This window comes from Pristis pectinata, chromosome 10 (assembly GCF_009764475.1).
Source record: "Pristis pectinata isolate sPriPec2 chromosome 10, sPriPec2.1.pri, whole genome shotgun sequence".
In the NCBI taxonomy this organism is placed as follows: Eukaryota; Metazoa; Chordata; class Chondrichthyes; order Rhinopristiformes; family Pristidae; genus Pristis; species Pristis pectinata.
In genome coordinates, this window is record NC_067414.1 from 85,720,802 (window position 1) to 85,742,757 (window position 21,956).

The 21,956-nt window shown below is 43.0% G+C and overlaps 1 protein-coding gene across 1 annotated transcript in view; it reads right to left on the reverse strand.

Moving 5' to 3' along the window:
- The window catches only part of rev3l (REV3 like, DNA directed polymerase zeta catalytic subunit), a 158,891-nt gene extending 146,910 nt beyond the window's left edge, over nucleotides 1-11,981 (reverse strand). The window contains exon 1 of the mRNA XM_052024197.1: nucleotides 11,452-11,981. Within this exon, the coding sequence (XP_051880157.1) occupies nucleotides 11,452-11,590 (139 nt within the window). The 5' untranslated portion in view covers nucleotides 11,591-11,981. The remainder of the gene's footprint in view (nucleotides 1-11,451) is intronic.
- Nucleotides 11,982-21,956: the final 9,975 nt, after the last annotated feature.

Below are 21,956 nucleotides of genomic sequence, written 5' to 3' on the forward strand. Positions count from 1 at the left end.
CTGTCAACATTTTAAATGTCGCTACGAGGTCCCCTCTCATCCTTCTGTACTCCAGCGAGTACAGTCCAAGAGCCGACAAACGCTCATCGTACTTAAGCCCTTTCATTCCTGGAATCATTCTCGTAAATCTCCTCTGAACCCTCTCCAACGTCAGCACATCCTTCCTAAGATGCGGGGCCCAAAACTGCGCACAGTATTCCAAATGAGGCCTCACTAGCGCCCCGTAGAGCCTCATCAACACTTCCTTACTTTTATACACTATACCTCTCGAGATGAATGCCAACATAGCATTCGCTTTCTTAACCACCGATCCAACCTGGTGGTTAACTTTTAAGGTATCTTGTATAAGTACCCCCAAGTCCCTTTGTACTACCGCACTATCAATCTTCTCTCCTTCTAGATAATAATCTACCCGCTTATTTCTACTTCCAAAGTGTACAACTGCACATTTCTCAACATTGAATCTCATCTGCCATTTTCTTGCCCATTCTCCTAAACTGTCTAGGTCCCTCTGCATTCTTTCTATTTCCTCTATGCTCCCTACTCCTCCACTTATCTTGGTGTCATCCGCAAACTTAGCCACACAACCATTTATTCCATCACACACTTTCACTCCTCCCCATACAAAGGGTACTCAGTTACTACCTACCATCCACAATGATATTAGCTGCTCACCTCAAAACACTATCCTGTTACACCTGCTCTACACAACCACCATCATTCCTTCCTCTGATCCATCCAGGTCAGAAATATTCCTGCTGCACAGCAGCACCATACATGGGAGCAATCGATTACTGCTTTTCTCTATCCCCCACATGCAAGGGGATGTGGGCTTCGCAAGCTGAACAAGGATTTAATTACCCACTCCTAATTGCAGCAGCGACAATGATGATCTTGAATCATTGCAGTCCTTGAGGAAAGGATACATCTACAATGCTGTTGTCAGGGAGCGAGTTCCAAAATTTTGAACCAATGACAGTGATATATTTTGTTGTGACCTTGCACCTTACTGCACTGCACTCTCTATAGCTGAGACACTTTACTCTGTACTGTTACTGTTTTCATCAATGTACTTTGTACTAACTCAAGGTAACTGCACTGTGTAATGAATTGATCTGTACGATCGGCTTGTAAGAGAAGCTTTTCACTTTACCTCGGTACAAGTGACAATAATAAACCAATACCAATATTTCCAAGTCAGGATGGTGTGACTTGGGAGGGCAACTTCCATGTTCCCATGCTTTTGCTGGTCTTGTCCAGGTCATAGGTTTGGAGTCTTGGCAAGTTGCCGCAGTGCATCTTCTACATGGTGCTAACTGCTGTCACTGTGATGGTGGTGGAGTGAGTGAATGGCGTGCCTATCAAGCAGGCTGCTATGCCCTGTATGATGTTGAGCTTCGAGTGTCGTTCAAGGTGCACTCAACCAGGCAAGTGAAGAGTATTCCATCACACTCCTGATGAGTCTTTTAAATGGTGGACAGCTTTGGGGAGTGAGGAAGTTACTCACTGCAAGATTCCTGCAAAGTCACTTTTATTTATAGCAGGACCTATATAACAGCAGCACTCTGCAAAATCTCCACTGTACAGACATAATTAAAGCAGACAGACTGATCCAAAAGAAAACCCAAATGTCACAGAATTACTGTACGATAAGACTAATGATAATTTCCATAAATTTTCCTCAATGAAGTGCTTTCTGACACCTATTGCATTCACATTTTCTCTTGTTCTGTTATTTCTCCACTTCATTATTTCTCTGGGTATGGGGGCTGCTCACATTATCTTGAAAAAGAAAAATGGCAAGGATTTAACTACTGCAGACTGTGGTGGTGCTTCCAGAAAGTCCTTTTGTTTCCTATCATTGGGGTGCTAACCAACATCCAAAATAAAATTTCACAACTCGTTACTGGGGTTTGGTGGGCGGTGGTGAGATGTACTAAAGCTGATGGAAAAAAAAGTGGGTAGAGAGGTGGATTTCACCACATGCCAAAAATTACAAGGCTTCCACTCTGAACAAGAGGTCATAATGCTTCCTAAATGATACAAAGACTTGCATGGAGACACAGTGTCCACATATATAGGATCACCAAAATCAAAACAGGCAGAAAACTATTAATAATCATGGTAAAGTAGGCACAAGAGGCTGCAGTTCCTTCCTCCTTCTTTGATTTGAACTGCAATGTTATTAATGCAGGACTGTAACCAAGTGACTAACACAGCAGTTTCCTCATTTAATTTATTCACACTCCAGCATCATGGATACTTAAACTCACAGCCACCTGCTTCAGTCTCTGCATGGCTCAAACACTGCCTTGTTGGTCTTCTGGTCCAGGTGCTCAAAGGATTCCTTTGCAACCAAATCAAAGACTAGAGCACTATAGTACCAGCATCTCAACTAAGGCCTAATTAATGAGCCAATGACACTTATTGTTATTTTATAATGACTTAAGCACAAAAAATTCATTTTTGTCAAGAATAATTAGGTCACATTACTTTAAAAAAGTCAATAGGATACCCAAATCATCAAAAAGATATTTTTGACCTTTGTTGCAACTTAAAAGATAAATCAAGCACTTGGTTATTTTGGGAGGCCCAGACTTGAAAATTAGAGGGATCATGTTGAACAGGTTTTGAACCTTGGCTAGGCTATACCAAGAGCACTACGCACACTTTTGGTTGCCATGGCACCAGGACAGAGTATAATAAAAAAATTACAAGCATGACAATGCTGTTATACCTCAATGAACTTGTACCTTATCTGAAAGAGGGAGGGCAACTTCAATCTCCACACCCCCCCCCCCCCATGACAAATTGCTACATTCATTAGCAGTACCTAGATCTCGATTGATTTGTAAAAATTAGCTTAAAATTGTCCACCACTTCAATCAAGTGTATACATACAGCCAAAATTTTTTGTATTCAAGCCCCACAGAACATTCTGGCCTCAATAAATCCTTTCCATCTCTCCCAAAGCTATTAGAACAAAATTAACAGGACAGGAAGATTTCCTTTTAACATTGGGCCAAATAGCCTCCAGCAACAAATCCACACCAGCTCAGAGTCCCACTCCCCCGTCTCTTCCCCCCCATTTCCCCATAGCCTATTCTTTCATACCCATTAACACTCCAATGATTCTCTTACCACCAACCAACGCCAGGGGCCATTGACATTAGCCAATTAATCCATCAACCATCTTGTTTGGGATGTGGGTTGAAGCCTAAGCATTGGCTAAAAAACAGAACATGCCAACTCCACAGACAGCCAGATATCTGGCATTTTGAGACCGCAACACCACTTACCGCAACACCACTTACCGCAACACCTATCTGTCTGAGACTATGATTCCAGATGTAGTGTACCTGACTTAATTGTCTACATATATCTCATGTAGACAGTTCCATCAAATCATATGACATTTTAGGAGATCCTGATGTGAAATTAGTTGTGTATTTTTCATTCCAGTGTAATACCTCACATCCATATGCAAACTTATTTGTCTATATGGAGGAAAAACACGATGATACTGGAGGAACTCAGCAGGCCAGGCAGCATCCGTGGAGAAAAGCAAGTGGTCAGCATTTCAGGTCAGGACCCTTCCTCAGTCCCGAGGAAGGTTCCTGACCATCTGCTTTTCTCCACAGATGCTGCCTGGCTTGCCAAGTTCCTCTGGCATCATCACGTCTCTCATCTAGATTCCAGCATCTGCAGTCCTTTGTTTCTCATCTATATGGAGATTTTGATCCAGTCTGTAGAACTGACCTTTCCCTTCATGCACCCATGACATCAGATGCTAATTTTACTTGTGATCTAGATGGCTGATGAGGCCAATGTGGGACTCAGACTGCCATATCCAGACTGCAAGATGGTCAGATGAGCAGTTTGGGAGATGTGCTCCTTCCACCATTTCCCATGACTTCTGTATGCAATCTGGAGGGACCTTGATGTTCTTAATGTCTTCTTGAATACTCCTTTTAGTGGTCACAGGACAGTGATGTTAACATTTCCCACCCAAGGTGCCTTCGAGAGCATCTTTGAATTGTCTCCACTAGCCACCAGATCATTTCTGGTTGTGGAGATGACACTGCAGATGCTGGAATCTGGAGTAAAAAAAACAGTGGAGGAACTTAACAGATCAAGCAGCATCTGTGGAGGGAAATGGACAAATCAACGTTTTGGGTTAAGACCCTTCGACCCAAAACATCAATTGTCCATTTCCCTCGACAGATGCTAACTGGCCCGACATGTTCCTCCAGCAGTTTGATTTAATCTCTGATTGTGGTGAAACTCTGTTCTGAATGTGTTTCAGGAATCTGGCCTTGGGCATGCAAATGATATGACTTTACCACTGGAGCTGGGTTGATGCTACTCACTGCATTTCTCTTCTGATAGATGCATAGTGAAGACTACATACAAGGTGCCCGCAGATGGACAGTATCCACACTGATTCTGAGAGTAGGTCTTTGGCCACTTTGGACCCAATGACAACTTTCCTTGTGGCAGGCAGTAGGGAAAACCTCCTGCAGAAATCACAACAGGCTGCATCTCCTTTCTTGAAGATGGTCATGATTACAGAATCTGAAGTCCCCTAGCACATCTCTCTTCCCAGATGTGGGAGACCAAAATTGTAATTTTGTCTACAAGTACCTCTGCAGAATATAATCTTGCTCTTCAATTGGCCCATGGACTTTTGATTGGTTGGTCTGAGGTGGCAGTGATGTGGGATCTAATTATTCATGTAACCCAAGCACTTTTGATTTCCTTCCAAGAATAGTCACAGTGCAAAGTTCTTCAGGTGTTCTTTCCTTCAGACATCTGCCTGCCCTTGCTCACCTATCTCCTTCCTTGCCTCACCAAGTGTCTGGATCATCAATATTGCCATGAAGTCTTGTGCTTTTCTCCTGATGAAACAGGGTTTTAGTTAATGACAAAGCATGCTCCAAGTATTTGGTTAGGAGGATGACTCAAGTTAGCTTTCCCTACTCCCTTGCTGTCAATATTACCTTGCCAGAGGATTGAATCTTTTGCAGAGGCAGTGAATTCACTTGAAGAACCAGTATGTCCTCCTTTAGAATGCAGACTGGGGTTTCCTCTAGGTCAAAGTAATAGTCCTCTGACCATATTCCAGGATTGCAGCAAATATGCTGATGACTGTGGCATACTGGCCCTACCTTAGAGCAAGCCAAAGGGTCATAAGATGTTCACTTACACTATAGAAGGATTGAGAGAAGCAACTGGCTCATTCTTGACAAGGATCACCTGCTAAAGATTCCAGTTTGTCTTTCTAGAACATGGTGTAATCCTTGCCTTGTGGAACAGAGAGCCTGCTCAAAGAACATGTCTCATTCAGGGCTGTGATGTCAATATAAATGCATCCGAGTTCCTGAGCCAAGATAATGAAGCTTGGGATTGTCCACGAGGGAAGTTCCTGACAATGCAAGTCTTCAACTTCATACTGAGTGAAAGTTGTTGTGTATGACTTTGTTTAATGTGACAAGGACTATGTGCAAGCTACAAAGACTTGAAAATAGGACATCTGGATCCAATGGTAAGGGAATCCAAAATGATTCAAGACCAGGCTCTGATGCATGGCCATACATGTGTGCCTGCTAACAGACACCTACACAGTCTCTTGCTCACTGTGCCTCCCAGCCCTGGCTCTCCAGTCTGGAGATAAACCAAGCACTAGCTGCTCAGTGAAATACACACATGGCAGCAGTATTGGGGTGATGGACAGGTGATGTGTTGTAGACAGTGGGGAGGGAAGCAAATCAGCCAGTGCACTAAGGATTAGCTTTTCAGCTGCCAACCATTCAGACTGCAGTCTAAACTAGACCTCCAAACCTATCCCAGAAACTTGAGGAAAAAAAAAAATCACCCACCTGGTGTTAGCATGTTACTTTATGCTCACGGTTATAACTGAACTTGTCCACTGGTTGCAAGTTCAGTTATAACCATGGCTGCCTTTAGATCCTGAGGATTTTCATCTTCAGCTTGGCCCCAAAGCCCACAGGATCTTCATCTACAGCACCACCTTTAAATTCTACACCTTGTTAGACAATGGCACTATTGCCAAGTCTTCCATTATCAACACCCTGAGATCACCACTGCCCAAGAACAACCAGGCCAGTTACATCAATACTAGAGCTGGTTAAGTGCACTTTTCACTGCTTCTGGGTGTCCCAAAGTGCTTAAAGCCAACAAAGTAATCACCATTAGTGTGCAGAAAACATCATGGTTATTCACAACTTGCTCCCACAAACAACAACCAGAAATTTTTTGGGTTGTATATCAAGATCATATATATTGACTAGGCTACCAGAGATATCTGGTGTGCTTTGTGAGAAGATGAAGCCATGATCTAACTTTCCACATGACACCACCAGTATTTCTGCAGTACTGACATGGATTGTCAGCCTAGGTTTTTATGGTCAAAAATCACTTGAGTGAACAAACCCACAATATTCTGACAGAGTGAATGTGCTACCAAATGGCTATAGCCAAGACTTACCAACCCAAAAAAAAGCATAGTCCAGAATACAAATGGCACACATTTGCCTAGATAGGTACAACTGCAGTGCTATAAGCATCTAAGCATCTCTCAACTATGTACTTGCAGTAGGATCCATGGGTCTTAAAAGGTGAGAGGGTAGCTTGGGCAACCTACACTCCTGATGTTTTTACCATCCTTCCATGTGCTCCCAAAAAAAACCTATGTTCTTAGTACCTTCCATGCTGATCCTTCTCAGTTTTGAGCAAACATAGGCCAGACTGATGAGGATGTTACATTTCCATAGATCCTTTGAGAACAGCCTGAAGACACTGCTAATCTCCTGGATAACAGAGCTCAAAATGTCTGTTTCAAGAGTCTGGTGTCAGAAGCCAAATTACATGACCTGCATATTGGAGCTGGATGAATGTAATCAGAGAGTTGATGCTGGTATAATGGCCTGGGAGAGAAAGTGACTTTGTCTTGCTGAATGTCATTGCAGGGAGTGAGACTGGAGGTGAAGGGCCACATGGTTAGACATTTGTTAGGAATGGTAACTGTGTGTATTGTCACTACCCAATGCCCAAATGCTTCCAAGGTTTTGTGGTTGGGAGGTATGGACTACTTTGTTAGCCGATGAATGGTAATGAAGCAAAACAGTAATCAAACAATTCAATTTCTGAAGTTATAATGGAGAGGAAGTCATTGGAAGTCAAAGTCGTTGGTCAAGGCAGGAGGGAACTTCACTAATATCCTCAGAAGCAGATGACTGGTCCCCAACAACCACAACATTTATCCACCAAGGAGGTGCAACTCCAGATAGATACAGTTTTCACTTCTGCATTTCCATTGGCCTTAAATTTTAGAAAAACCTTGATGCAATTTACATAAATGCTTCCCACTATTGAGAGTTGTTGCTCTCACTTCTGGAATGGAGGTCTTATTTGTACCAAGGATATAAACTAGTCTGGGGTGAAGTGATCCAGCCAGAATCCAAATCAAGCATTTCTCAACAAGTCATCAATAAATCCGTGCCACAGGGCAGGTGGGCATGAAGTCTGCAGTGTATGCAGCACTCCTGCTATTTTTATTTGGCATCCACATGCTCCTGAAGATACTTGATGTTCTCAGTGCCTACAGGATTTTCCTGATTTGAGAATGGAACATGTAGTAATTGACTGGATTGGATTTTTTTTTTGTTGACAGAACACTACAAATGTTTCATCATGTAAACTGAAGCACTTTGGCCAGAAAGTCAGTTTTCTATGGACAACAAATCTTAGATACTGTCCAAGGCTACACCTTTAGTATTAGATATTCAAAAAAGTTTCCCTGGCAGACTTTCCTTCCTGCCTATGAACACCCAGATAAAAATAGACTCAAAGTTTTGACCAACTGCCAAGAAAAAACGCAGGGGGAAGCACATATTTTGTTTACACCAAGCAAGGTGACATACCAATGTGTATCTATTTGTAATGTTTTACATATTGTTACTAAGTGAATCAAGTGCCCAATCCCAACTTCTGTATATCTGCTAACTGCAAAATGAAATGAAAGCAGTTTTTAAACCTACCTTACCAACTGCTTTCTTGTCGATCTATCTCAAGACTAGAAAAGGTAAAGGGAATGAACAAGAGGCAAAAGATCCCGTTCAGATCAAACAGAGGCAACTTTTGTTACAGCCCTGAGCTATAACATCATTTTAAACACTTGTATTGCTAGTCAACAGCAGTCAATTTCAGTAACTGAGTTCAGGTTAACGAAGCAATTGATGCCAAAAAAAAAACAAGGTATAATGTCTTCAGTAGGACAGATGGGAAATTGTCCCATTTTAGGTCAGGAAACTGGACAGTCCAAAAATGGTTATGATTGGCTTTTAAATAAAAACTGCAACACTTTAGTGATTACATTTACATGACTATGGAGAAAGAGCATAACATTTGCAATTGACTAAATAGACATTTCAAAGAGCCAAATCTGGCTTGATGCAGTGTGCCGAAATTGAGTAACTTGACACATCTCTGAAAACAGTTGGCCATTCCATGCCAGATGGATGATAGGAGCTTTGGAATACCAAGAGGCTGCCTTTCCATGGAACAGAAATGTTTACTGAAAATCAAATTCTGTGATTAAGGGGTGAAATCTCATGGAGAAGGAATGGTGTGGGGTGGGTTGAAGAGAAAAATGAGGAATGGAGGCAGGAAGATGATACTTGGTTCACTGGACTGCATATTTGACCACTTGGCTCAGTGGTACTGTATTGGTATGATTTCAAGTTCTGCCTAATCAAAGTAAGGAAGCAATACTCCATAATTTTCAAATAATGAAAAACAGTTGTTTGGTACTTAGTGTTCCAGTGAACAATGTTCTCTCTGAAAAGTAATTTTTGAGAAGTGTTCCTATGCTCCAAAATATACCATGACACCATCAATCTGCAGTTCCATAACTGGGAGGTGTATCTTTTCACTTAGACCAGGAAGGCCCAGAAATGTTCCACAGCCAACTAATTCCAGGGATGTGCTGAATTACCCAAACTCACACATAGCAGCAGCATCACACCACATGTAGTTTTGATACTTCTTCCTGTAAAGAGGCAAGTTCAAACTTCTCAGTGAAGTCTGCTGGAAGTGGCAAATGATAAAATGTATATGTTTATGAAAAGCTGACTAGGAATTTCCCTTCATTAAAAGAAGCTACAATACAATAAAAAAGTGACCCAAGTCTGTAATGAAGTTTACCTTGCACAAAAGGTTGCCCTTGATCTAATGTGCAGGCTCTTTTCCCATTTCTTTATTAATCTTCCAATTAGTTGTGCAGCTTCCTGCACAAGTTTCATGATTACCATGTGATTTTCAGACTAAAATGTTTTTAAAAAAGTTTTTCATCTCTTACATGTCTAAGGTTTCAGAAAACTATTTGAATCAGAACATTATTAGAGAAGCTAAACAAAAAGGAAATAAAAACAAACTTGGTAGAGGGATAGAAAATGTTACGACAGTAAGGGTGACAATGGAATTATACAATTAGGCAAAAGGAAAGCTAATAAAACACACCCAACTACCACTTGGTCATCATATTATTTTCACACAAGTCAAACTAAGATGCACAAACTTAAATTTGTAAAACCTGATCATTTTGCAATACAAGTAGCCATTGAACTGAATGTTCAAACAATCCATTCTGGGCACCCAAAACAATGTTCACATCAGAATTTGGTCAGATAGCCAAGTTAACTGCTACTAAACATTGCATGCTGTGACAAGATGACCTAGCTTGATACAAGCAGTGGAACAAACAGGTTCCTCTTCAGCTGTCTTATTTGCCCTGGAGCAAATATCTTTAAAATACAAAAACCTTTAGTTGCAAAATAATAGGTATATGCTTTTAAAAAAGTGCTAATGGTGGGGTGGCGGGGGAGGGGGGGGGGTGGAATGGATGGGCATAAGTTTATTAGCCAAGCAAAAGGAGAGAATTTTTTTTAAGCAACAAAACTCAAGTCTTCAGTTACACTGTCACTTCTAGGCATCGTGAAACAACCTTCACACCAGCTGCCAATTCAAAACACAGACACACGTGACATCCAACCAACAACACAAGTTCAGAAGTTCAATAGTTTTAAGAGATTAAGCAGAAGCTTTAAGCAAGCACAGAATTCAGAAAAAGCCACAACCTAAAATGCTCTTATTCAAAATACACTTTAAAAAAAAGTCAACATAACACTGCAGCATGAGGAAACCTCCAAAACTGATTGAATGCACATTATTCAAAATAATTAATTCTACTTGGAAAGTATTGGAGCCCCACTAATGCAATTAACTTTTTACTTAGTTAGTAAAACCAGAATTGAAAATTAATCTGCCCTAAAAATTGATACAACTAAAATCTCTTTTGAGTATGCAATAAAATACTTAATGGTATCAACTGAATGCTATAGTTATCAATTTTATGATTGAAGCTTATGTAACAATATTAACCATGACTAATTTCTCCAAATTAATATCAATGATATTAAATATGAAAGATATTTTGCAGTAAACATTTTAATTCCAATGCACACTGTTGAAAGCAAAACAAAAGCTACACCAAGATGCTAATTTGCAGTTTTCAGAAAGTTATCCCATATTCCATTCTTTGCATGTAAAGACTACCCTAGAGGATCAACAAGGAAAACAAAACTGCACCAACAACTTCAACAGTGGCAGTAAATGTAGAACTAACATCTACAACTGAAGAGCAGTTTCATTTTTAACAACTACACCAAGGCTTTGCTTAGTAAAGTATATGCATAGAGCTATAGAGTAAACATGGCAATTGAAGTCATTTATTACAGTATGCAAATAAAAGCTAATTAAACATGAAAGATGGTGAAAAACTGTTAACAAAACTACACCTCAATTGGTCCCTTTTTGGTGCATTACAGAGAGCATGGCTACCCTAGATTTTATTACCACACGAGGTTCAGTTACTATGTGAATACAGCCAGTTCTGTTCCCCCAAGGTTAGTAAGGTTTCAACTGAACACAGGGATGGATCTACGTGATAATTACAACAAGGTGATCGGGGAGAAAGAGATTTTTCTTCACAATTAATAAAAGAACTACACAATTCCCATCTTCCCTGACGGATAGGGGGAAAATAATCAGACGATTTTATCCCTCCTGAGCCGTTAAACATAATACAGAAATCAAATCCGAGAGCAGCCTGACAGTATCATATCTCCCTGAACATCAGAAGAGATGCAAGGGTGCACACAACCACTGGTGTCCAGGCACACATTAAACATATGCATTAATATATGCAAACACTAAATATACTGCACACAACCCTATTGCTTCATGGCTGCCTGTGTCTTACAGTGAGGGCTTTACAAAATGGCAAGCGCTCTAACCGAGCCCGTTTGCAGCCCCAGCGGGGGAACCACTGCAGTGTTAACATTTCACAACAGTTGCCACAAGACCACCTACCTGCAGGTGTTGGCCCGAAGATACGAACCACGGGCACCCTGGTCACCTCAGCCTGCCTGAACTCAGAGTAGCAAACATCCAGACCGGGGAGCGGGCTGGACATATAGTAATCGGCGGTGACAATCCTCACTGCCAACATGCTGACCCGACCCTTGCTGCTGTGTTTTAAAAATATATATATATATTCGAAATTGGATCGGTTCAAACGCGAACGGTGCCTGCTGGCGGTTGCTAGGGAGCTGTCAGGCCGAGGCGGGCGTGCTAGCGGCCGCGAGTGAGCAGCAGGACGGGGCGGCTGCGGGCCTGGGCAACGCGCGTGTCCATGTCTCGGGGTCCCTGCGCTCGCGGCCCCGCTGCCGCCCGCACATGACGCCGGGCGCCGAGTGTTATGTTTCCCCCCTCCCCCGGAGAGTGGGTTGGTGGTTGGGGAGGTGGGTGTGCGCGGACTCGGTGAGCACTCGGTGCCGCTCCTCACAGCCCCGCCAGCCTCCGCCCGCCGCAGCTGCACTGCAGCATCCCTCCCTCGTGCACCGCCGTATGAAGCGGAGAGGCCAGCGGAAGGCCCACCCCCCACCCCCACGCTCATTGGCTGGCCCTCCCCCCACCCCGACGCCTCCGCATGTTGGTTGGACGCGGCCGGCATTCGGCTGGGAGGCGTCGTCGATCCACCCCGGGCCCCGCCTTTCTTCTGCTCCTGCCTCTGAATGATTGGCCGAGTCAGCCGTTCTGCCCGCTCTGATTGGCTTATTCCCCAGCAGCGCGTCCGAAGAGGAGGGCCGAGTGATTGACAGGCTGATTGGCGCTGCTGCTACTGGTATGCACTGCACTGCATTGTGTGGGGCTGGGTAGAGCAGGGCTTGTACTGAGGCAGTCCCCTGGGGTCGAGGATGACCTGCTTCCAGTCCAGTCCCATGGGTTCTGAGAGTCCAATGCAGGATGCACAGACTCTGCCACAGGTGGGGTATTTGGTGATTAAAGAATGGGTGGGTCAGAGTCACATGCTGTGGCCAAGAAAGCACACCAGCTTCCTCAGAAGGCTAAGGAAATTCGGAATGTGTCTGATGACCCTCGCCAATTTTTGCAGATGCATCATAGAAAGCATCCTATCCCGATGCATTACAGCTTGGTAGGCAACTGTAGACTGCAAGAAATTGAACACAGCTCAATCCATCACGTAAACCAGTCTCCCCTCCACTGACTCTGTCTGCACTTCACGCTGCCAACATAATCAAAGACCCCTTCCACCCCTGTCATTCTCTCTTCTCCCCCCTTCCACTGGGCAGAAGATACAAAGGCTTGAAAACTAGTACCAGGAGGCTCAAGGACAGCTTCTATCCCATTGTTATAAGACTCTTGAATGGAACTCTTTTACAATAAGGATGAACTCTTGATCTACCACATCATGGCCCTTGCACCGATTGTCTACCTGCACTGCACTTCCTCTGTAACTGTAACACTATATTCTGCATTCTATTATTGCCTTTCCTTTTTTACTACCTCGATGTACTTATGTTTGGAATGATCTATCTAGTTGGCATGCAAAACAAAGCTTTTCACTGTATCTTGGTACATGTGACAATAATAAACCAATTTCTAATTAGTACATGGAAACAGGCCCTTCAACCCACAGATTCTGCACCAACCATCATGTACCTATTTACACTAATCCTACATTAATCCCATATTTTGTCCTCCTACATCCTCATAAGCTCCTCCCAAGATTCCACCACTCACCTACATACTAGGGACAATTTTACAATGGCTAATTAACCCACCAACCAACATGTCTTTGGGATGTGGGTGGAAACGGGAACACCCTCAGGAAATACACAGGGAGATCATGTAAACTCCACAATAGCACCCGAGGTTAGTATTGAAACTTTATAGCCACCCTTATAGCATGCTGTTTCAGATGTTGTGAGCTCCTCTCTTGTTTGGCTTCCTGGATCTCCTCATCCTAGAGACTTGGTGCCAATGCTTCCTTTGATGCTCCGTCTCTGTTTTGTGTGGTAACAAGTGAGGGATTCCTGTAATTGTCAATGTTGTTACATTTTTTTTCAAAAAGATCAAGAACACACTTGAAGCATTCTCTCTCTCCTGGAGATCTCTTGGCATAAGAGAGCTTGAAGTAGAGTGTTTTTTTCTGGAGTCGGGGGCAGGCATGCAGATAATGTGCTACAATTGAAAGACACAATACAGCAAAGGCTGGAAATCTGAAATTAAAAACAAAATGCTGGAAATGCTCAGCAAGTCAGGCAATAACAAGTCTACAACCCAACGGCATTAACAATGAATTCTCCGATTTCAGGTAAACCGCTCCCCATCTTGTCCTTTTCTCTCTCCTCCTGGTCTACCCAGTACTCCTACACACACCCAACAACCCATTCCCCACACCCCAGCCCCCTATCACCTAGTTTCTTTCCCCTCCTCCACCTACTCCTGCCATCATCCATCTGCCCATCACCCACAAACTCCTCCCATTGGATCCCCTCCCCGCACTGTTCTCACCTGCCCTCCCCACCTCCCTTATTTGGTTCTATGGTCCACCTTCCTTTCCTAACAGATTCCATCACCTGCAGCCCTTTTTTTTATCTCTACCTAGCACTTCCTGCCTGAGTTCCTCCAATAGACACAAGAGAGACTGCAGACACTGGAATCTAGAGCAACACACACAAAATGCTGGAGGAACTAAGCAGGTCAGGCAGAACCTATGGAGGGAAATGAATAGTTGAGATTTCGGGCCGAGATTTCGGGACTGAGTCCTGATGAAGGGTCTCAGCCCGAAACGTCGACTGCTCATCTCCCTCCATAGATGCTGCCTGACCTGCTGAGTTCCTCCAGCATTTTATGTTCAAGTTCCTCCAGTAGTTTGTTTTTTGGCTCCAGATTCCAGGATCTGCAGTCTCTTGTGTCTCCACCTCCCAAACCTCTCCACACTGCTGTTTTCACTCTTCCCACCTCTGTCTGCCAGTCACCCCTCCTCACCTGGATCCACCTATTGATTGCCAGCTGTCACCCATTAATGTTCCATAAGGTTTTACATAAGTACATGAGAAATAAGAGCAGGAGTAAGATATCAGGCCCCTTGAGTCTGCTCACCATTCACCAAGATCATGACTGATATTCTACCTCAGCATTATTTTCCAGCACTGTAAACATAACTCTTGATTTACTTAATATGTAGAAAGCTATTGATCTCCGATTTGAAGAAACATGACAGCTGAGCCTCCACAGTCCTCCAGGACAGAGAATTCTTCACCATCCTTTGAGCGAAGAAAATTTTCCGCATCTCAATCCTAAATGACCTATACCTTCTTCTTAAACTATACCCCTTGGTCCTAGGCTCCTCAGTCAGGGGTAACATCCTCCCTGTACCTAGTCTGTCAAGCCCTTTAGGAATGTTGTAAGTTTTGAAGAGATCTCTTCTCATTCTCTAAACTCTAAAGAATCCAGTCTATTCAATTACTCCTCATACTATAAACCTGTCATCCATAAAACCTATCTAGTGAATCTTTTCTGAACACTTCTTTACCAAGTACATCCTTTCTTAGATAAAGAACTGAAAATACAAGAAAATAGGAACAGGGGTGCACCACCTGGCCCCTCAAGCCTGCCCCGCCATCCAATACGATTTGCTGATTTGTCCCAGGTCTCATTTCTTCTGTGCCAGTTCCACATAATCCTCATTTGCCCCGTCTTTCAAAAATTTACTTACTCTGCAAATACCTTCAGTAACCTGGCCTCCACAACCCTCCAGGATAGAGAATTCCACAGATCCACCACCACCTACGAGAAGAAATTCCTCTGCACCTCAGTTTTAAATAATTGTCCCCTTATTTGGGAACCTCACACTTGTGAACCATCTCGACGTCTACACTGCCATGCCCCCTTAAGATCATATATGTTTCAATAAAATCATCCCTCATTCTTCTCATCTCCACAGATCTAATTTCTTTAGCCACTCTTGATAGGATAACCTTGTTACTCCAGCGCACATACACTGAAGGTTAATATGCCATTTGCCTTCCTAACTACTTAGAGTCAAAGAGTCATAGAGCAATACACCATGGATACAGGCCCTGTGGCCCAACCAGTCCATGCCGACCATGGTGCCCACCCAGCCAGTCTCAATTTCCTGCGTTCAGCCCAAATCCCTCTAAGCCCCACCCCTGCATGTACCTATCAAAGTGCTCCTTAAATTATACTATTGTACCTGCCTCAACCACTTCCTCTGGCAGCTCGTTCCATATACTCAGTTGCCCCTCAAGCCCCTCTTAAATCTTTCCCCTCTCACCCTAAACCTATGCCTCCTAGTTTTGGATTCACCTACCCTGGGGAAAAGACTGTTACCATCCACTTTATCTCTGCCTCTCATTATTTTAAACATTTCTATAAGGTCGCCCCTCATTATCCTACATTCCAAGGAATAAAGACCTAGCCTGGCCAACCCCTCCCTATAACTCAAGCCCTTCTTGTCCTGGCAACATCCTCGTAAATCTTTTCTGCACTCTTTCCAGTTTAACCACATCTTTCCTATAATAGGGTGACCAAAACTGTACACAGTACCCCAAGTGCAGCCTCACCAACGACTTATACAACTGCAACATAATGTCCCAACTCCTATACTCAATGCCCTGACTGACGAAGGCCAGCATGCAAGCTATGCATTTGTACTCCTAATTCCCTCTATTTCATTAAACTCCCTAGTGCCCTACCATTCATAGTATAAGTCCTATGCTGGTCTGACTTTCCAAAATAAATCTCCTCACACTTATCTGTATTGAAATTGATTTGCCACTCCTTGGCCGACTTCCTTAACTGAACAAGATCCCCCTGTAATCTATGTTAACCTTCTTCACTATCAACAACACCTCCTAATTTCATGTCATCTGCAAATGCTGCACTGCTTCATACTTGCTGCACATGCATACTAACTTTTTGTGAATCATGCACAAGAACACCTAGCTCCCACTGTACTCCACTCACCTGCAGTCTCTCTCCATTTATATAATAGTCTGCCTTTTGTTTCATCCCACCAAAGTGGATGAACTCACACTTCACTGTGTTAAACTCCATTTACCAACTTTTCACTCACTTACTCAACCTATCTATATCCAGCTGCAGAGTCCTAATAGCCAGATCACAACTTGCAATCTCAGCTATTTTCCTGTTATCAGCAAACCTGGATATTTTACACTCTGCCCCCTCCGTCAGGTTGCTAAAACAAATATTAAGTATTTGAGGGTCAAGAACTGATCCTTGGCCATTCTACTAGTTACATCCTGAAAAAGACCCACTTATTTTGACTCTTTGTTTTCTGTGTCACGTTCAGTCTTTAATCTATGCTAACACACTTCCTTGAGAGCTTTTATTTTGCAAGGAGACCAAAACTGTATACAATACTCCAGGTGCAGTCTCACCAAGGACTTATACGATTGCAATAAGACCTTTTTTATTCCTGTAGTCAAATCCTTGAGATTTAAAGGCTAACGTACCACTTGCCCTCCTAATCATCTGCTGCATCTGCACGTGGTGTACACACACACCAAAGTACCTTTGAACATCATTTCCCAATCCCTGACCATTTAACAAATACTCTGCTTTTCTGTTACGTGCACCAATGTGGATGACCTCACATTTTTCCACATTGCATTCCATCTGCCACGTTGTCGCCTTCATACTCAGCCTGTCCATATTCCCTAGAGGCCCCTTTGCATCAGTCTCCATACTCATATTCCCACCTTGTTTAGCATTGTCAGCAAACCTGGAAAAATGAGATTTGGTCCCCTCAACCAAATCATTGGCACAGATTGTGAAAAGCAGTGAATCCGGTGGCAACCCACTTAGTCACTGTCTGCCACCCTGAGAAAACTGTTTATTCCCACTTTTTGCTCTCTGCCTGATAACCAGCTCTTTATCCATGTCAGTATATTGACCCCAATTCCTCTTAAGTGCTCTAAATTTGTTGGCCAACTTCATTTATTGTAAGTACTGTTTAAAGGCTTACACCTGAGCTTGTTATAAATTAGGGAGCTCAAAACATAAAACACCCGGCACATCGCATGCTTTATGAAGATTGTTGCATGTTTTTGTTCTCCCTAATAATCAGATTGTAGAATTATAAATGACTATCATATTCTGGACTAGGATCTAGACCAGGAATTATAAGATTATTATATTTATTATTATTTATTAATATTATCATAATCATTATCATAATTTTAATATAACTATTATATTATAGTTAATTGGTAATTATTAATTATTAATTAAAGTTATTATAATTAATTAAACTTCAAGACCCGGGCCTCTGCATCTCCCTCTGCAAGTCAATACTCGACTTCCTCATCGGCAGACATCAATCAGTGAGGATTGGTAGCAACATCTCCTCCTTACTGATCATCAACACAGGCGCACCTCAAGGCTGCGTGCTTAAACCCCTGCTCTACTCTCTATACACCCATGACTGTGTGACTAAGCACAGCTCCAAAGCCATCTTAAAATTCTCCAATGACACTGCTGTTGTTGGATGAATCACAGGTGGCAACATTCAGTTTACCGGAGCAAGATAGGACACCTGGTTGAGTGGTGTCACAACAACAACCTCTCGCTCAGAGTCAGTAAAACTAAAGAGCTGATTGTTGACTTCAGGAAGGGGAAGGAGGGTGAACATGCACCAGTCTACACTGGGGGATCGGCAGTGGAGAGAGTCAGCAGCTTTAAACTTCTGGGCGTTAGCATATCTGATGACCTGTCCTGGGCCCAGCACATAGATGCAATCATAAGGAAAGCACACCAGTGTCTTTATTTTCTTAGGAGTTTAAAGAGGTTCAGCTTGTCATCAAACAGTCTAACAAACTTCTGCAGATGTATTGTTGAAAGTATCCTGACTGTATGGCAATTCGAATGTGCAGGAACGTAAGAAGCTGCAGAGAGTAGTGGACTCCACCCAATACATCATGGGCACATCCCTCCCCACCATTAGTAGTACCTACAGGAGGCGCTGCCTCAGGAAGGCAATATCCATGATCAAGGATCCCCACCATCCAGACCATGCCATCTTTTCGCAGCTACCACTGGGCAAGAGGTACAGAAGCCTGAAGTCCCAGACCACCAGGTTCAAGAACAGTTACTTCCCTTCAACCATTAGGTACCTATCACATCTGCTTATCACCACCTTGTGCCCACCCTGCCTCCCCGCTTTTGTCCACCTATCACTGCTCTGCTTTTCCCTCCTATATATTGGGCTTCCTGTTTTCTGAAGAAGGGCCCTGACCCAAAATGTTGACTGCCTGCTTTTCTCCACGGATGCTGCCTGGCCTGCTGAGTTCCTCCAGCATCATCATGTTTTTCATCTAGATATTCCAACATCTGCAGTATTTTTCTAATATTTTTAACATTTTTAAATCTCCAACAATAGGTAAAATCTGAAGCAATGAGATCCACACTTGTAAAAGTTAACTTTCAGTGTCATATTCGTAATTGAGAATTTTCTTGGCATTAATAAGGTACTTACTCTGAAAACATCAAAAGACGACATCTGAAATACTGTGTACAGTATTGATCTCCTTATTTATGGAAGGATATTAAGGTTTAGAGGATTACTAGACTAATACCTGGATTGGTTGGTTGTCTTATGAGGAAAGGTTGGACAGTTTAGGCATATATCTGCAGGAGTCTAACAGATTGAGAGGTGAACTTGATTCACATATATAAAAACCTGAGGGGGTCATGACAGATTGGATGGAGAAGATATTTCCTCTTGTGGGACAATCTAGATCTCTGTTTGAAATAAGGCTCACCCATTTCAGGCAGAATTAGTGCACATGTTTTCTCTCAGTGGATAGTGAGCCTTTGTAATTGACATGTTTCTATGTACTGTTTCATTATGGAGCACTGGGTTTACCAAAGGTTCAGTCCTAGTGCAGAGTGGGGTCAAACAAAGCTCTGACATTACTCCAACCCTTTCCTCAGTCCTTCTTGCCACCACATTGTGACTCAGCTCGTACAAGTTCCTTGCTGGTGTGAAAGTTATCTTCAAGACAATTAAGCAACTTATGTCACCTCAACCCCAAAACCAAGGTCTCTCCAACCTCAGACATTGAACTACAGCATGCAGATAACATTTGCATAAACACACAATCAGAAGCCAAGCTCCAGGTTGTTAGTGACCTGTTCATGGAAGCATCTAAGGGGATGGGCCTTACATGAACATCAGCAAAACAAAGATCCTCTATTAACCAACCCCCAATGTACATAATCACCTGATGACAATAAAGGTCTATGAAAAGATTTTGGAAACGTGGTCCACTTCCCATGTTTTGGGATCCACCCTCAAGCAAAGGCAAGCACAGAAATTAACCAGCACCTCCAGTGCACTGCACACCCCGTCACAATCTTGGTCTCCACCCTATCACAGGCTTTCCCCTTGTTCTCTCCATCTCTGCCCCTCCTTATAACAAACTTGTTGACTTTTATACAATTCTGCTGAAGGGTTGTTGGCATGAAACATTAACTATTTCTCTCTCCAAAGCTGCTGCTGAGTATTCCCAGTAATTCCTGTTTTTATTTTATCCCTGCTTTCTTTGTTGGAGGATTTGACATTAAACTGATGTCCTATCTCTCAGGTAGACAAAAAGGATCCTGTGGCACCATTGTGTGGCAAAGGAGGAAAGTTATCTCCTGCTTCCTGGCCAATAGTTATCTTTCAGCCAACATTACCAACAGAGATTTTCCTGTCATTATGATTTTTGTTAATTTGGTCATTTTTCATGATCTAGGTGTTGCTGCAAGGCCAGCATTTACACCCATCCCTAATTGGGCTTGCTTGGTCATTTCATTGGGCATTCAAGGTTCAACTGGGTTGATGGGTCTGGGGTCACGTGCAGGGCAGACCAGATATGGGTGTTGGATTTCCTTCCCCAAAGGATACAAGTGAACAGGTGTCCTTACAACAATCCAGTAAATTTGTGGTCATCTACTCTTGGCTACTTTTTTAAAAAATCCAGGTTTTAATTCCACAGCTGCTGTGGTGGGATTTGAATTCATGTCTCCAAAGTGTTGGCTGTTATATTGTGTACAGTTTTGGTTACCCTGTTATAGGAAAGATATCATTAAGCTGGGAGGAGTGCAAATAAGATTTACCAGCATGTTGCCAGGACTCGAAGGCCTGAGTTATAGTGAGAGGTTGGGCAGGCTAAGACTTTATCCATTGGAGTGTAGGAGACTGAGGGGTGATGCTATAGAGGTTATAAAATCATGCGGGGCATAGATAAGGTGAATACACACAGTCTTTTTCCCAGGGTAGGTGAGTCTAAAATTAGAGGGCATAGATTTAAGGTTTAAAGGAGACTTGAGGGGAAACTTCTTCACACAAGTGGGTGGTGCGTATATGGAACGAGCTGCCAGAGGAAGTGGTTGAGGCAGGTACAATTATAATGTTTAAAAGGCATAAGTGTTCAGTTTTGGTCACCCTGCTACATGAAAGATGTTGTTAAACTGGAAAGAGTACAGAAAAGATTTACAAGGATGCTGCCAGGACTTGAGGTACTGAGTTATAGTGAGAGGTTGGACAGGCTAGGACTTTACTCCTTAGAGTATGAGAGACTGAGGGGTGATCTTAAAGAGTTATATAAAATCATGAATGGCAATAAGTAGGGTGAATGCATTCAGTCTTTTTCCCAGAGTTGGGGAATCAAGAACTAGAGGGCATAGGTTTAAGGTGAGAGGGAAGAGATTTAAGAGGAACTTAAAGGGCAACTTTTTTCACACAAAGGGTGGTATCCATGTGGAATCAGCTACCAGAGGAAGTGGCTGAGGCAGGTACATGAATTGGAAAAGTTTAGAAGGTTATGGGCCAAATGCTGGCAAATGGGATGAGCTTGGATGGGGCATCTTGGTTGGCATGGAGCAGTTGGGCTGAAGGGCCTGTTTCCATGTTATACAACGCTATGACTCTATGGCTGTGACATTGTGAAGCTTCTTGAAATGCTTTATTACCTTAAAGCATCTATATGAACATAAATTGCTGTTAAGAGGGAGTCATACAATCTAGGCAGCTGAGGACATGGTTCCTGATGTTATTTCTTATCCATGCACGAGTTGTGGGTATCAATGCTCATGCCTGACTGCCCATGTGAAGATGGTACTGAGCCGACTTACTCGTAACAACACAAAAGGAAGCAATTCAGCCCATTGGTTCCATGGCAGTTCCCAGCAGAGCAATACCATTGGTCCCATTCCCTCTCTCCTTATTTTCCCTGTAGCTCTACAACTTATTCTATCTCTTATCAATCCCATCAACTCTGCTTTTACTCTTTTGCCAGTTAGCTAGAGTGAGGGATGATTTACTGCAGTCACTTAACCTACTGGCTCCTGTTTGGGATGTGGGAAGAAACCAGAGCATCAAGTGGAAACCCAGCTAGTCATGGGGAGAATGTGCAAACTCCACACAGACATCACCCGAGGCCCGGATCGAACCCTCAGTCCCCGGAGCTGGGAGACAT